We start from the raw sequence: 17,409 nt of genomic DNA on the forward strand, positions 1-17,409 counted from the left end.
TGTTTGGCACATGGAATGCTGTAGCTGCCTTACTCAGGCATTGCCACGACTTAGGCATGTCAGTTTAAGGAGATGATTTCAGTTTATCTGCTATCTGGACTGCCACATGATGGTTGCCCATGTTGTCATGATACCCACCTTGTGCCAGCTGCCCATAACGTGCCCACCTTAGGTGTCTCACTGGTAGTACCATCTCAGTCAGGTATCTTGAATAAGTCTGACCATGAGAAAGATGCCTCTTTCAAACAATTTGAAACCCTATCACCGGGGCTGCAAAAGTGTCATTCATCATAGGCTACAAGAACCAACACTTCTCTTCCTTCTTGTTCCTCACTTCTGCTGCCCAAGGCAGTATCACACAATTTCTACTCTGAAGAAGATATTCTTTGATGACGAGGTAAGAATGGCTGTCTACTCTTTGCCAGAACAAAGTCCATCATGAGGAATAAAAGATTTTGTTTTGGTGAGGAGTGTAGGGTGAATTTTATGAATGCTGCACAGCTTTTATGAAACACTTGGGGAACGTACCAAAATGAGAAAGAATGGGATGTGACTTCGTATGTATGATGCCCTGTAGCATGAGATCTCTTCTATTACTCATGCAGGATGGAGCGGAAAAGATCTGTCAGTGATGTTCAGTTTCCAGATGGCTTTCACTTAGGTACTTGACAAAATAAAACATCATTCCTTTATTTGGTGTATTTTAGGTCTAATGAAGCATACCTGCTATATCTGAATAACCGTTCATCTGCATGTCTGGCTTAACGTACCAGAAACTGAACATTAGGACATAATGGTCTGATTCTTGCATAAAGGGTCACTACAGTAAACACAAACACAACAGACTCTTGCTTTATATTGCCAGTACGATGTAAAATGATTGTGAAAATAAGAATGATCCCATTCTAAATATCTATAATGTGATAAGAATTGCTGACCATTCTAGTGTCATATGTTCCCTCAGACTAAACTTTACATTCAGGGACATATGTATGCACAAAGCTGAGCTGTTCTTCGCAAGAGAAATTGTGCAAATGTCATTTGAAGTTGTTCACTCAGCTGGGAGATCCCCTCTCTGCTCCATCCAGTCTCCTGCAATTACCCTTTGCCCCTTTCCTCCTGCAGCTATTTCTTCCTGGCTGTCACAGTTTACCATCCTTCAAACAGCAGCACTTCTGCTCCTGCTGCCCATCAGATGTGCTGAGCCAGATCCGACAGACGGTCATAACCTGTGGAGGTTTGGGACTAGACACCACCATTTTTAAAGGGTCTTCTCCAGAGCTCCATCTCAACTGCTCTAAGGATTACTGTTTCTCTTAGTAGAAGCAGAAGAGATTCAAAATTATCTCCTTCCAACCCATTCCTGCTTCAGTGCAGAAGCGTTTGCCCAGCCAAACAGCCTTCAGGGGCAGGCCAGAGTGTTCCTGTACAGTCAGCAACGGTCTAAAGTAGAGAGTCAGCCATGTTGCAGTGTTACAGCAGGAAGGAACAGGCACCTGGTGCCTAATCAGCAGTGGAGAAACAGCATGACTGAGAACTGAAGGTTTGCACCATGGTGGCACAGGCTGCTTCCTAGTCCCTGCCTCGGGGAACACATGTGGCAATGGTAGAGTCTTTGGAACACGTGTCATGTGTAGAATGAAGCTGAAGTCACTCCACTTGGGTCCAAAGGCTTCTTTAGGAGGAGCTTGACAATTTATATGGGTTTCAGATGACTTCATTTTTTAAAAGTGCATGGAATGTATCCAAAGCAAATAATTTTTTTTTCTGTGCTGAATGGGAAGACCAAAAGGAAAAGCCTGGAGAAAGGAGGATGGATGGTCTTTCTTTAATGTCAAAGCTGACATAAACACATCTCCTCCAAACTCTTCTCACAAGATAATTTTCTCAGCAAGACACAGATTGCTTCAATCTCTGTGTAGCAGCCTTTGAAGCTTCCCTCTTGTTGCCGTTGTGGAGGAGGGAGGGTTGCCTTTGAGGATTTCTGCAGCACTGCAGTGTTCCTCCTCCAAATGCTTTCACACGATGAGATAGCTGGTTGCTCCAAGCAGTTCTGTCTTTGGGAGTTCTCTGCCATCATATGAGGGCAAACTGAGAAGTAGGCAATGTCTGGTTTGCAAAATATTTAAATTTCGGTAACTAAAATGTTTCATTAAAAATATTCTGACCAGCTCTCTGTAAAACCTCAATTTTCATTAGACAGAGGCCCAGCTAAGGAGATGATGAATGATGTTGGAGAGGTGCCACCGATTAGGAGGCATCAATTTTTCTGTCAGCAGGATAAGCCCCTCTTCATAACTTGTCATATGTTTGTTCCTTTTCTGTTTGTGAAGGTATTTGTTTGGCAGGGCTATTTTGCATGAGGGGAAGAACTTATAAATTGTTTTTTTACGGTTGTCATTGCTGCATTGAGTTCCTGTCTTGTGGGATATTTTCCCTGTTCAGAGTTCTTGCACTCCGGTCTGTCTGCTGTCTGCTATTGTCCCATCTGCAATACTTTTGGGAAAAATAATGACTCTACTTCTGCAGTGAGTTCTGGGAGGGGAAACACTTGTGATATTAGTAGGCTCCTGGGGAGCATAGGACTTGGGACCTGCAGTGCCTTCAGGCTTCAGGCTCAGGAATGCTGCTATATATGTACAGAGGTTCCTAAAAGAGAGAGAGAAATGCGTTTTTGAGCATTTTTTCTTAAAATTGTATGACTTCTTTGCTTGCATCCTACTAAATGTATTCTGTATTTAATGGCTTAAGATACAACTGAAGACATACAGTTTTCTTTTTCAGGTTACACATTTTCCTTACCCACATTTAGACAGCTTCCACATCTTCTTTTACTAAATAGGGAATTTTACTTCTGTTACTCATGGAAAGCTGTATGCATCCTTTACTCATCTTCATGCAGTGATTCACAACTGCTGCTATTTGTTAATAGCTTATTGCATTTTATGAAATCATCTGTAGCAAATGCTTAGCAGATACTAGAAGAACAAACAAGGAAGTTCCCTCTGCATGGGCATATGTGTAATACACAGAGAGCAAGAGTTATCTGTGTGTGTTGCAATATTTGGCAGGAGACTGAATGAGAGGGAGGCATATCTGGTGGGATTTCAGATGGGCCCTGGTGGATGTTGACATGACCCTAAGGCCTATCAGGTCCTTATGTGGGAACTCAGCTTCAGGAAATGGTGTGTATGATGACATTTTCCGAGGTGGTCAGCACCACTGCAGCCACATTCTGAAGAGCAGCACCTCTCACCGTGTGAAAGGAAGTTCCAAAAGCTGAGAAGCGAGGGTGAGGAGAGGGCTGTCTGGAGCCCTTGGTCCTCTCAAGAGCAGGGATGGGGACAGGACCAGTGGCATAACATGCAGAGAAGATCATTAAACAGGTTAAGGTTGGAAGCAGTCTGGGCCATAGTAACCATGCCCTGGTTGGGTTTCTGATCTTGAGGAATATGGGCCTGACAAAGAATGGAGTCAGGATCCTGAACACCAGGAGAGCAAAATTCTGGCTGTTTAAGGAATTATTGGATGAGATACCCTGTCCTTAGGGACATAGGAACAGATCAGGAGAGTTAGAACTAGATTAACTTTCAGGTTCCTTCTAACCCAAGCCATTCTATGATTCTATGACTAGTTTTTGAGGGGTGGCTTAAAAGTTATACCTAATATGCATCTACTGGTACAGAATTGCTTTTCACTCGTGTTTTGTGTTGATGATGAGACTGAATCTGGCTTACCTGACCACTTTCTTTTCTGAACCAAGTGACGTGTGAGAGTCTCTGTAGAGATACAAGATGGACATCTAGAATCAGCTTAATAAAGATTTTGTATTTAGAGAAAAATTTTCCAAAATACTTACATGGTTTGTGACCTAAAAACTCCATTTCTGTATTTCTAGGCTCTGGAATTAAGTAAACATTTTTCAAAGTGTGATTATATCTCTGCTTTTTAGAATTCCATCTTCTGCCACATATACACTGTCTTTTCATACTTACCTTGTTCCTCTTTTCCAGGTTGGCCTTCCTTCTATGATGTGATCAGTCCCGATACAATTACTTTCACTGATGATTTTTCCTATGGGATGCATCGGATTGAAATATCCTGCAGTCAGGTGAGTTTATAGCACACAAAGACCATTCTGATGGCAAAGGCTGCAAAAATCATTACAGCTTGCTGTATTTTCTCTAAGATTTGCAAACCTTTCAGTTCCATTAAATAGTAATCATTGTAAGAGAGCACAATGGGCCGTAGGTATAACAGCTGGGTGGAATGACTGAAGGCACAAAGGGCTTGTTGGAATGCACATTGTTGTCTGGTGTGAGATTTAACAGAGCAGATGTAAATGGCCAGGCTTGGTGCTGAATCTACAGAAATTGTCTTCCTGAAGAGGGTCCTTTCAAAGGAGCTTCTGTGCCTGGCCGACCTCCTCCACATGTGAGCAGCCAGGATGGAAGCTGGAAACAGTGGAGCAACTGCCCGTGTGCTGATTCCATCACTGCACATTACCGTGCAGCAGTGCTAAGTCAGCCCCAGCACACATTCCCAGCACAGTCCATCCTGTCTGCCATAATAATGAAGTCAGTAGTCATTCACATCACACCCAAATTTTCCGTTATCTGTCTTGTTCTGCTTGCTCTCACCCTTTGTGCTGCTCTGCAAAGGGAACAGTGCAGCCATTGCCTAACAGAAGCACTCGGCAGATGCACCCAGCAGCTTGCAGCCCATGCCCCATGCACCCACTTTCCTCCTAAGAGAAGCAGGGCTTCCTTTGGGCCGTGAGAACTTGCTGTGCTCTTTCCAGACAGCAGTGCTGGTAGGATAACTGATTTCAATGCTGATGATACACGTTGCTGATGAACAACATGTCTTTACATGTTGATCAGTTCTCATATAGGAATGCTCAAAGTGAGTTAAGAAGCTTCCTGAAGAGGGGCAAGATCATCTTTATTTGGAGAATCCACTAACTTCACTCTGGGTAGAGGGTCTGGCCCAATATATTTATGGCCAAATCAGCATATCTTGTGCACAGTTCTATAGTTTTTACATTAAGGCTATTGCTTAGGAGATCTGTTTAATGCTTTTGGAACATCCATTTGCCTATATTCCCTAGCAAGGTAGTGACAGGACTACAGGATGGGAGTCTCTTGCTTCATCAGTAATTACTGGAGTAATCAAAAATGTAACTTACTTTCCTCACCTCTCCTTAGGGCTGAACAGTGCTAAAATAAGCGTGCTGCCAGCTTGCTGAACATGTGTCTGCTGACACCCTTCAAGAGATGGCTGCAGCTCCTGGGGTCACTGGAGCAAAGCCCAAGGCAGCCTGTGGTCAGGACATGGAATCTGGGAATATCATTTGCCTGTTGCCAAACAAAACTAGCAGACCTGAGACCATCAGTATTAGCAGCAGTCACCATAAACAGAGCAACATACAGACACCATAAACTTAGAGCGAAACCAAAAACAGAATGTACAGTGTTAAGAAAAAAATGCAACCAAAGTCGCTATATAATCCACTGGCAACATGTGATCAGTTCTGCCAGCTTCCTCGTGCAGTAACCCCACAGACGATCAAGTCACACAGGAAAATAGCTCAAAGAGTGGTGAACATCTTTGCAGCCACTGCTCAGCACAAGTTAATACCACCACATTGTGTATCCATAACAAAACCATTTCCTCTCCTCCTCGGAGCCGTCGGAATGTGAATCGCACGTGCAGCTGCAAAGAAAGGCACAACTTTACTGCAGCTTGGAAATGCACGGGATTGATATGGCAGGCCTTAGTGAAACAGAAGGGAAGCACCCTAACCTACAACCAAGCCCTTATTAATCTTTTGCAGATGAAAATGTAGTTGCTTTTTCTTTCAAAGTCCTTTCACCTCTCTGAGAGAGTAAGAAACATCTTTTAATCTTCTCCGCAATAGAAAGTGTACAGTAGGGGAAAATGGCTGTAATATACAGCAATGACATCTGTTGGCTTATCCTAAAAATAACTTTTTGGAAACATGTTACCTTACCCTGGATGAATTTAAAAGGTCAATTTTTAGTGGCAGGTGGAATTTAATTGCAAATGCATTTGAGGAATAATGTAAATCTGTTTGCAGCTCTCTTTTTTTTCTCTTTCCTGCTTGAGAGTTCCTTCCCCTGAGGTCTCCCTTGCTATTATTTGTACCTGTAAGAATCAATAAAGTTTTGTAGTTGCAGAAGAGTTGTTTGCACATTGCTAGCTCAGAATGGGTTGCAGCAGCTGACTGCAAGCTGCTCTCTGCAACTCCTGGCAGCATATTAGAACCAGGAGGCTGGAGATCCAAGCATACTGACAGCTAGCAGCAGCCCCCCCTTTCCTGCTCCTAAACACATAGTTCAGATGCTTCACTCCAACCATGTCACCGTCCCAGTGCGTTCTGCCAAGGATATTTGTGCATAAGGCCTCAACAGATGATTGTTGCTTCTGGGGAGGCTTTGCAGTACGCCCTAGAAAAATGGTCGGCACCTATTGTGCATGGAGAGGACAGCAAAATCAATTCATCCTTTGTGCTCTCAGCTGAGGGCCAGGGTTCTTATGCTGCGATACAAAGGGTTGAATTACGTTTCTTTTCAGGGCAGATGAGTTATAGAGTCCTCTACAGAGAGAAGCGCCACATAAATTTTTGGTGAGGGGTAATCTCAAAAGGTAACAAATTTTGCAGTAATCCAACCCTGGTGTGATTCTGCCAGCACAAGAAGGTGTAATGCGACTACCTTGAACTTGAGCACAGCTTTTCAGGTTTTGTGAGGAAAGCCTTTTTGATAGATTGTCTCCCTAGTCTGTATGTTTGTGAGTATATTATTCCTGCAGACTGTTTCTCTCTATGGTTTCTCTTCTTCTGTTTCTGTCCAATGGAGAGGGAATGATTTATCTTCAGGCAAATGTTAATCTGGAAAAGATCTGTTTAACACTTCTAGGCAGGAGGTTTTGAAGCATTCTTCCTCGAAATGATTTAATTAGATGCTGAGCATTTAGAAAAATGCTCTCTCTGGGACACTAAGTTTCTTAGATTTTTTTCTGAGGTATGGAACAGCTTTAATCAAAGTGAAATGCCTCATTGTGAGAGACTCCGCTTGTAGAAACTCCTCAGGTTTTCTGTCCAAGCTGCCTTAAGAAGGGCCTCCTTCTTAGGGAAGCGTAAAGGAAAATGAAGTAAGGGCTGGAGAATGGAAGAGAAGGTTGCAAGACAGTGATCTAGAAAAACAAGCTTTGTCTTCTGTAATACCCCTGCAACTTTTCTTTGCCTTTTCCTATTTTTCTTGTTTTTTCTTACATCATTGCAAAGTCCTGCTGGGCTACAGTGCTCCCTCTGCTTGTCTGTGAGATCTGGGAGCCTGCTCTGGGATGCAGAGGTTGGGGCTGCAGGTCCTGAGGATTTCTGTGGGCTGCCATTAACCAGAAGCATTTTTGTCTCTCCTAGCTGCCCTGAAAGCTTCAGTCTGCTGAGAGTATAACCTGAAGCCAAGACTCTACCTGCTTTTGCAGGCCTCCTTCTTACTGCTTTGATGAATTAAAAGCAGTAACAGCAGGAGCACATTAGCAGCACATTAACTGCAGGGTAGAAAGTTGCCATCACTAACTCATTCACCATTCAGAGTAATCAGTAGTGCCTCTCTGCATTTGGGATGCTGTGAATTAATTAAATGTTAAGAATAATTGGCACTCCCTAATTTTTGCTGTCTGACTGTGAGCCTGCTAAGGGCTCTGTGATCTCAGTTACATCATTCCAGCTCTCACTGAGATCAGCCATTGACTTGAAAGGCAAAGGCTCTTTAGGAAAGCAGCATGACTTTCCTGTTGAAGATAAATATTTCTCCAGTGCAACCTTTTATATTTTTTTTTATTTCTCGTGGCAGACTGTAAAAATGAACTTGTGGAATTTAGGTGAATAATTATAAGAAGTTAATATTATCCTGATACGTTGTCAGCTGCAATGTGCAGGGATAGTAATCCTGGTTTTGAATGAGGACCAATTGGATCAACTTCAAAATGTTGTACTCTTCTGAAAGTCTTGGGACTGTACCTTTCCCTCAGACAGGAGCAGTTGTGTTTACCCTAAATAACACTGCATGTGTGTGAAGCCAGTTCATACAGCACTGAAGTGTCAACAGGCAGATTTGTGGTTTCATATTCCTTTCAGAAAACAAATTTAGCATCATTCCTATTTATAAATTAACCCCAGCTAGAGAGTATTCATTGAGATATATTTTACACGTCTCCCCATGGGTGTCTTTCAGTCACCCGTCTCTATGTCCCATGTGCTGCAGAAAGTAGTGTGGGATGAGTGGTGGTGGGTGAGCTCCATTCCCTCCATGGGAGAGGAGCAGAAGTACACTCAGAAGGACCCAGAGGCTCAGCAAAATGGCAGACTGTAGAAATTAAAAGGATGAGTATCAGGACATCCTTCAAGGAATGTCTTCATTGCTCCAAGTCCTTGCCAGGATCATCGGGGAGCTTAATGTTTCCTTATGAGGATCCAGCAGAGAGCAGCTCAGCTGGTCACGTGCAGTGACATGACATGAAACACGCAGGAAGGTTGGGCTTTATATCTCAGGCACTGGTGGCATCAGCAGATCATCTTCCTGGATAGCTCTCATCCATAAACATAGGTTGTGGATCCCAGCTGCAATGGCCACATAGGCACCAGCGTGCTTTCCTGGAAGCAGCACTGCGTAATGCTGCTGTGACACCGCTGGGCTGTGCAGAATCCCAATGATACTCTGTTGTGTTTTGTTTCAGTGTGGTGCACACCTGGGGCACATTTTTGACGATGGACCTCGTCCAACTGGCAAACGATACTGCATAAACTCTGCTTCGTTATCCTTCAAGCCTGCAGAGAAGAACAGCGCTGGAGAAGGCAGTGGTAGCACCCGTCCTGCCCAAACAGGCAAAGCTGAGCTGTAGGACATGGCAAACCCTCAGAGAGCTGCTCTCATCCCGCACAGCTCACAAGGCATGTTTTCTGAGTTGCCTGCTACCTTATATCCTAAGAATGTGTAAATGTATGAGAGCATTTTGCACCATCCTTTTTCTTCCGCTCCTTTCTGGAGCTAGGGCCTTGCCTGCCAGTGCATTTTACTATATAATTGGATTGAAAAAAAATGCATTGACTGATTCTACAGGTTTTCTTCTTTTTTCTTTTTCTTTCTTTTCTTTTTTTTTTTTTTTTAGAGAGATTGCTTTGGGGAATCCTTAAATCAAGGGGCTTTGGCATTGCGAGTTAGGAGTTTCTTACAGTAGGTCTGAATAATATTCCTTTTTGTGTGGGGGATGGGAATTGTGTTTATCTCCAGTTTATAGGAAATTTCTGGCTATAAGAAATCCCGGATTCCCAGCACATCTCTGCTTTGTTCTGACTTGTGAGGCACGCACCCTTGGTCATATGCATTCAGCCATCTCCGAGTTTCAGCCGCACCCTGCAAAGGCTTGTATTTATGGCAGTTCCTTCCCAACTAGAAGAGATGGATAAGATGCACAGCCCATCCTTTGACTAACTTACTGCCAAAATTTCAAGGGCGTGGCTAGAAAGGGTGTAAACATTGTCTCAGCATCTGTTTTCCCCTCTGGTATTCAAATAAAGGTTCTAACCTGTAAGGCTCACTTATGCAAGCTTCTAATGAGACTTGATTTTGGGAGGCCTGAAATCTGAATTAAGGCTGAAATCTGCCAGGGCCATTCCATGGACAATTGCAGAGATGAACCAGAGCACTGCTGGATAAGGGATGACACCCTTTATCTTTTTATCTGGTCAGCTGCTTGACAGTAGGATTCAGAAACAGGACAATTTCTGCTAACAGGGAGCTGAGGAACGCAGCAGGCAGAGGGACACCTGAAGTGCCCTGTCTGACAGCGTGGCCTGGACACGTGCTGCCTGCAGGGCCACAGCCCTTGTTTTGTGCAATTGCAATGTAGGACACGAGTGCAGAGTTGGTTTAAGAAACCGAATGGAAAAAAGCCTATCAAAGCTCCAGCAGTTTTCATGTAGCAAAATTTGCCATCCCATAAGGTGTTTTTCACAGCTGCTTTTAGATTTCATTGAATAAGTTTGCCTAGAGTTGTGCATAATACTGTTTCTTAAGCTATAACATACAGCATTTGCTGACACCGCTTTGCCTTTAAGCGTTGAGAGACTTGATGAATACAGTATTCACTTTTATTAGCAAACCGTGTGTCTAACATATTTGGATCCAGTTTTATTTCCAGGAGGAGCAAAACAACCACTGATTTTTATGGAAGCAGGATTGAGGTTTTTATGTCGGTGATAATAAACACATTTCCTAGAGTACGAACATACTTCTGTTAAAATACAGCAACTGTAAAAGCATGCAGAATGGCCAGAATTGCCAATACAAATAACAAATGCATGAAAAAAGCATACAGTACCTTAGCTTAGACTACATGCAAATCAGATGATAAATACTTAGAGCTGAAAGTGCAGTGAGCACCTACTTGCATGAGCATTCCCCCAGATGTCATACAGGGAATAGCTACTAACAAGGCTGCTGCGGACTGACCTGTGCTGTTTCAAGGCAGTCAAGTTCCTCCTGGTCCCGTCGGTTTTTAGCAGTTTCTTAGAGAAGGGCTGCTCTGATCCCTCGCTTTTATTTAAAGAAAAGTAGGTTTTCTCGACCACATTTTCTGACATAAACGTAAAAAAGGCAGCATCTATAAAAATGTGGTACGTAAATGTGGTTTAATTCCAGATTGCTGTTGGATTTAAGTGTTATCAAATTTCAGTCTATTTCTGCCTTATGTTAAAGAAATATATTGCTTGAACTTCAGTATGCAGTAATGTGTGCTGTCCTACAGGAGATTTATTTTTGCAGGATATGGAGTGCAATGAAATGAGTCAATATGGTGAGGTGTATGTGATCTCTGGGAGTTAGACCATTTAACATAGGAAATGCATTGTTCTCTCTTGTGTGCAAACTATACTACAGCACAGGGCAAGGCAAGACAGATTTCCTTTTATTGCTTTTAGAAGATGCTAGGAAGGGCTAGTGTTGAACCCTCCAAATTTGGTTCGGTCTGGTTATGATCATGCCAGAGGAAATTTGGGAATAGAGCACAACATATAGAACAATAGGAGAGTATTTCTGTATCTTTACATTTTGCACAGTCTAGATGCTTATGAAAACTAAATGCAAATTGTGTAGAAATAGCAAACTATATTTTATAATATCTCTGTTGTTACTCAGATGTTTAAATAGCATACCTTAAAATACTGTGTCACACGTTATTTATATATACTATATATATAAAAAATTGCACGTTTTTATATATATGTATATATATACGTGCACAAACATATATCTATCCAAGTATAATTTTAGCTTCAGTACCTTTTTAATAACTGAAACCTTTCCTTAAAAGAGTTCAATACTTTTAAGAAATCAAATATACGTTTTTCAAATTAAATTTGTTTTCATATATTTGTTGTACACAAATATAAAATAAATTCCTTTATAAATAATCTCACTGTCCTTCCTCATTTATTTGTTTTTGCAGCAGGTTTATGTGCTCCCAGCTGCAGCCCAGGAGCTGATCTTTCTTGCATTCTCTGAACTGCAAATATTGTATGGCATCCCTTTGTCTCAGGAAGACCATTGGTAGGGGCACAAGACCACAGGGTCCCACATTTCCTTGCATTACTGTCCATTGGGTAAGCATCGCAAACATCCAGGCCTAGTAAACAGTGAAATGTTTAGAAAAGGGCTCAGCTTTCACCTTAACAAAAGTTTTGTCTGCTTCCAGATGATTTGATGTGGGGGCTGGCAAGTGGCATGCGAGCTGTAGGCACCCCACAGTGCCTGGGCTCGATCTGCAGCCAAGAAATTTGGCTGGCTAGTTGGGTTTTGGCAAAGCTTTGTCTGTAAGGACACAAGTTGGGAATACACGGTGGACAGCAGGGTAGTGCTACTCAGTAAATCGGCTCAGTGGTGGGTCTGGAAAATGGGTACAAGGAAGGGGAAGAGCTTGCAAGCTGTTCTCAAACCTGCTTCCACGCTTATACTCACAGGAACTTAGGAGTTACTGTAAGATTAATTCACATGCTGGATGTCTTACGACACAATTAGGACTTATTTTACCACCTTAGTAGAATGTTCATTAGTCCAACACTTACTCCCTTCTAATACTGCTTCTCAGCCTGTAGTTCCCTCTCAGACCTGTGATGGTGTCGTGCTCCCAAACTGATGGACTAACTGGTACCTAGCAAAATGGTACGTTGTGATGGGCACCCCACTAAAAAAGTACATTTTGTGTATGTAAACTTGTTAAACTGGGGCCTTAACACAGCAGCTATAGCACATGTGTCCATATGGACAGTGGTAGACTCGCATCTGGGGTTATACAGCAGAGACATTGCTGCAGGAAGGAAGCAGGAACTTGTTGTGAAGAACTTGAGCCTCTCAGACTTACTGGTAAGTGATGTCCAAAAGCTTTGTCCTCTCCTGTTGAAAAGCAAGGTACAGCTGAAGCACCCAGCCATGCCCAATGCAAGACAGAAGTCACAGTGGTGCATGGAGTGAGGGCTGCCCAGCACGCTCACATGAGGCACGTGGCGTTATTGCCCCCTTTAACAGTGACAAAAGAACTTTCTGTAGCATGAGCTAAGTCTCATTTTATTCCCTATCTTCTCCATCCCAAATAATGACTTTTTCCCTCAGCTCAGTAAGACAACATGCTAAGTCAGTGCTTCTGATGAAGTGATGCTGAAGAACTCATCATCCCAAATGTGGTGCATAGTATGGATGTTGGTGGTCGATTGGCTGTACTGAAACGTCTCAGTCTTGGTTCACTTACCTTGTTTTGCAGTCTTTCAGCCAACTGAATTGGTTTAAGCAACGAGATGAAGTCTTTTCTAACTGAATATGTGACTTACATTCATTGTTCTTATGGCTCAGCACGTTACAAAATGCCCATGGTTGATGTCCACACACTGTCAGCTGTTCTCTGCTTATTCACCTGTGGTCTGTGACGGAATGCAAAGCAGTTGATACAGGTTGCTCTACTGGTCCTGACTCAGAGCTTCATGGTCTCTCTTTGCAACCTTGAAAGATTGTAAGGGCACAGACAAAACAGACGTCCACACTTCCAGCACTGAAATCAGTATTCACTGTCCCCTCCTGCATAGAGAATGAAATGGCAAGCTGTAAGCTGCACTGAAAGCAAATTCATCAGCATCCAGATTCAGTAGAGCAAGAAGAGAAAGTGTTGCTTAGTTCGTTGATAAACTGAACTAACAGTTCTTGGTTTATTGACTATTAAGATGAGGCCACCTACAGGTCCCAAAATAAACCTGCAAAAACGTTTAATCTGGCATATTTGAACGGTTGCATTTCAGCCTCACTCCTTGCTCCCTTTTTGTTACAGAGAGAAATGGATACTACAGCTCCAACTACTCCTTTCAGATAAGAGCCACAATAGCACTCAGCAGCTGCATTGCTTTTACAGTCTTTTTTTTTTTTTAATTTATTAATAAAAGGCAAGATAATACTACTAAACATAACCACAATTGGTGAAATCACTGAAATGGCCAAACTCTGTGCAGTTTAGGCATGTGATGTCCTGAAATCGTTATACAGGCCACCAGTGTAATATTAAAGGCACTAAGAAAAAAGGTCTCCGTTATGTCCACATGTTTTTGGGATCAGGGCCTGCTTGAGCAGTCCAAATTAAGCAGAAATAGTACACTCAGACACTTTCCCCAGAGACCTTCTAGGACTCTGAGCCAGCCTGCTCAGTCCTTTCCCTTAGCCAGCATAGCCCAGTAGAAAAGGAGAAGCAGTTCCAGAAAATGAAAGAGAAAAGGCTTCCAGTTTCAAACTCCTGTTTTATTCGTCTCGTATTAGACAGCTTTTGAACACTGCAGACATTTCACTCTGCGGATGTCTTAGGCAGGGCACTCTCATTTGGTACTCTTTGTGGTTTCAGTACAGATGATATCGGAGGTCTAACTTCTGGCCAGGAAATTTTACTGCCCTCGTGCAGCAGATCTGTTTCCACCACCTCACTTTTCACTTGCTGCAGGGATTTTCTTCTCTTTTGTTTTTTTTCAAAGCTGGCACTCCAGAGAATGACATTTTTTTCACTGTAGTTGCAATTGGGCTTCACATTGTTTCAGACTCCATCTGCCCAGGTGCAAGGAATCTGCTCCCCAAAAACAAACAGTCCCCCACTGGCAACAGGAGAAACTGGGCAAATCTTGTGTGCCCACTTGCAGAGAAAAGTGGTGGTTCTTCAGAAAGGCCAATAAAATATGTCTTCATCATCCCACTGATGTGAACAAGTTGATTTTGTGTGTGGGCTGGTTAATTTTCATGCTTTCCCAGGCAGCTCCTTCTTGCAGTCTGGGTATTGTCTTCTCCGGTTTACAATTTTATTATTGTATGTTTCATACAAACACAAACATCTGGAGAACATCCTCAGGTGTAACTGCTGGGCAGGGAAGAAAATATCTGGCGTGATCTGAAACAGGTTTTGCTTCCCTTGAAAGCACACCCTTGGGACTGGGAAACTTGGAAGCTCTGTAATGGTGTAGAGATCCTTTCACCTCCAGAACACCACATTTGGCTGGGATCTGTAGCAGCTGGCATCCCTGGTGGTTTCTTTGCTGTTCACTTGTTGTTTTCTGTGAAAGGAGGTGGTGCTGGGGCTGGTTTGCAGAAATCACTGTGGCAGCATCCCTGTGAGCATCAGTGATGACGAGGCTGAGTTCATTGATGTAGGAGCAATCCATTTCTGGTGGAAGGGTAGGAGAAGTGTGGGAAGAGCAGGGAGGAATTAGTGTTTTGCCACTTGCTGTTTGCCTCACCTGCTCAGCTTAAACTCTAAATTTCCACTGTGGGATTGTGAGATTGGCCTAACTCGTTGCAAATAAAATAACACAAGCTGCTGAAAGCCTGTAAAAACGGATGCTAATTCTTAACTTTGCTCCAGTATCTGTTGAACATCACAGCCTTCATCAAAACAAAGCTACCGTAAGGTTAAGAGGATGGAACGGAGGAAGGCGCTCTGGGAGAGGTACCTCAAGGTATGTGCAGAGAAGTTATTTTCAAGATTCATTTAAAACTTTCTGTGGGAATAGGATGCCTCTGGGACATCCTGCTGTTCCAGAGAAGTTGTACAGGGAACAAGAGTCCTGGAGACAGTGGAAAGGAAAAGTACATACCAGCTGAAGCACAGGCACTTCTGCATTCTTCTGTGATGCCACCCAATTACATCTCTTCCTGCATCAGTATTGCTCCATTTCCACATCCTTCTTTGCAAGCTTTCAAACACCTTTGCTGCTTCAGCCCTGAGGCACAGTATCTTGGAAAAGGTGATCATTTCATCTCCTTCCTAACTTCAGGTATGCAGGCTAGCACCAGTCGCAAGTGGCCTTGAATTCAGTATTCTCTTTTGATAAATCACAATTTTATCTTTGTTTGGCTACGGCTTTTAGTGGCTGCCAACTCAAAACCATTGCCTAATATATCATTAGAGAGCAAATATGTTCCTGTGTGTTTCTGTGGCAGGTAAGCAGATCCTACCAGAGCCTGGACATTCCAACATCCTGCTGAGGAAGGAAAGCAGTGCCCCGAATCATTTTGGCTGCGGATTTTCTTTGCAAATGAAATATTTTTTGTTTTTCAAGGTCAGACACTTGGGGCTGTTCAGGTCACAAGACGCCAGAGGCTGTTTACTTTGGAAAACAAGGACAGCAATGGTGGGAGGTGCTTTTAGCAAGACCCAAATCTGATGTTTTAAACCAAACAGTGGTATGGCCAAAGGGCAGCCTCGCTCATCCTCACTGACACCACGACATAGAGGGAGGGCGTCCAAGAGCCAACTGACGTACAGGAACTGAGAAACAGGAATAATATTTGGTATTCCCACTCATGAACTCAAATACCTCAAAGCATGTGGGGGATCCTCAGATGAGAGGAATAAATATATTGCAGTGACTACAGTCAGTGTTTGCAGTGGAAAGTGATTTCCTCAAAGGTTGAGACAGTGCCCAGGAGTGGGTTGCCTCTAAAAGCGTTTTGGTCAGAGAGGATCAGCACTTTTCCAATGCCCAGGTGCCAAGTGGGATGGGAGGTTTTCCTCTGCCCTTCAGGTATTTTGTTTCTTCTTTCATTGGAGTCAGCCATCCAGGCTATGGGGATCTCTCTGAGCTAGGTATCCTTCTAAATCGTTAGTGGGGGGAAAAAATAAAAATAAAAAATGGTTCATTGAGAAGGTGATACAGGGGAGCAAGAAGAAGTGTGAGAGTTTCCAGCTATTGTACAAATTGAGGCACTTGCATATACGATTTCACTTACCTTTTGAGGTGCATCTCAGGACTAGGACTGAGCAAGCAAATACACAGCTGCACTTCTCCTTGCTGGGAGCCCAGGAGCCGTCCCACCTGAGGGCTGCTCGACTGCAGCAGAACCGAACCCCACAGGTTATTGAATCTGAGAAACTGTGTGTCTCCAGCCACTTCTGTCCCTGTCTGGGTGGCCACGCACAAGTTTACAATGTTGTTTTAAAATGTATGTGACTTTCTGTGTGTGGATTTTTTTTCATGCTTGCCCCTTCACCACAAACCAAAATTGTTGTAGATAACTGCTTTTACTCCGTGAAGACATTTGTTTCCTGTTGACATTTAATTAGTAGATACATTCTGTGGGTCAAGTTAGGGGGTAAAAGTGAGTTTTAAATGATTCAGCCCATTCTTAACCAGCAAGATGGTGTTTAGCAGTGTTAAACTGTAATAAAAGTTCACTTCTATGTTGGCTCACCTGGAGTTTCACAACAGCAGTGAGGATAGGGCACAGAGCTTCCTATTTCAAATGTCTTCAAAACGTCCCTTCAAAGAATCTCTATTAGGTGTTAGGAGTATAGAGGCTGTGGCATCCAGTTACACTGCTCTGACCATTTAAGAGAGGCGAATAAAATAGGGTTGGTTTTAGAAGCATACTGTGAATGGATTACTGTTTTTCCCCTGAAAATACGCATTTCTTCCAGCAGTATAAAAGTGAGGGGAGCATTTATGCCACCAGTGTAGGAAACACACATCTCTTTTCTCCAATGACTAAACTAATGAGAGCTATCAAACTTCCTAATGGTTGAGGGAAAGCCTGTCAGTGCCTTGCACTGGTAAAATGTGTTTTCCATAGAGTTGCTTCCAACTGACACCGGTGGGAATGAGGGAAGCTCAGCATCAACACAGCCCGGTGACTCAGGTGCTCCTAATGACAGCGGGTGGCGATGGAGAAACAAGCTGGCTGGTCCTGGTAGAGAACTACATAAACTCCCAAACAAACCTCTCTGACCGTGAGCCTTACCTGGTGGACACATTTCCGAATGAATTTTAGAGTCATAGAATTGCACAGGTTGGAAAAGACCTTAAAGATC

At 43.1% G+C, this 17,409-nt stretch overlaps 1 protein-coding gene and 1 long non-coding RNA gene across 2 annotated transcripts in view; one reads left to right on the forward strand and one right to left on the reverse strand.

Annotated features, from left to right (window-relative positions):
* MSRB3 (methionine sulfoxide reductase B3) overlaps positions 1-9,108 on the forward strand; it is an 80,948-nt gene extending 71,840 nt beyond the window's left edge. Inside the window, 2 exon segments of the mRNA XM_048944226.1 lie at positions 4,014-4,111; positions 8,764-9,108. Coding sequence (XP_048800183.1) covers positions 4,014-4,111; positions 8,764-8,928 — 263 coding nt within the window. The 3' untranslated portion in view covers positions 8,929-9,108.
* Positions 9,109-10,159: 1,051 nt separating this feature from the next.
* Positions 10,160-16,705, reverse strand: LOC125692993 (uncharacterized). Its single transcript, XR_007376959.1, has 2 exons — positions 15,197-16,705; positions 10,160-14,766 (listed from the first exon to the last, which is right to left on the reverse strand). It is a non-coding gene; the product is annotated as an uncharacterized LOC125692993 (long non-coding RNA).
* Positions 16,706-17,409: the final 704 nt, after the last annotated feature.

This window comes from Lagopus muta, chromosome 1 (assembly GCF_023343835.1).
Source record: "Lagopus muta isolate bLagMut1 chromosome 1, bLagMut1 primary, whole genome shotgun sequence".
NCBI lineage: Eukaryota > Metazoa > Chordata > Aves > Galliformes > Phasianidae > Lagopus > Lagopus muta.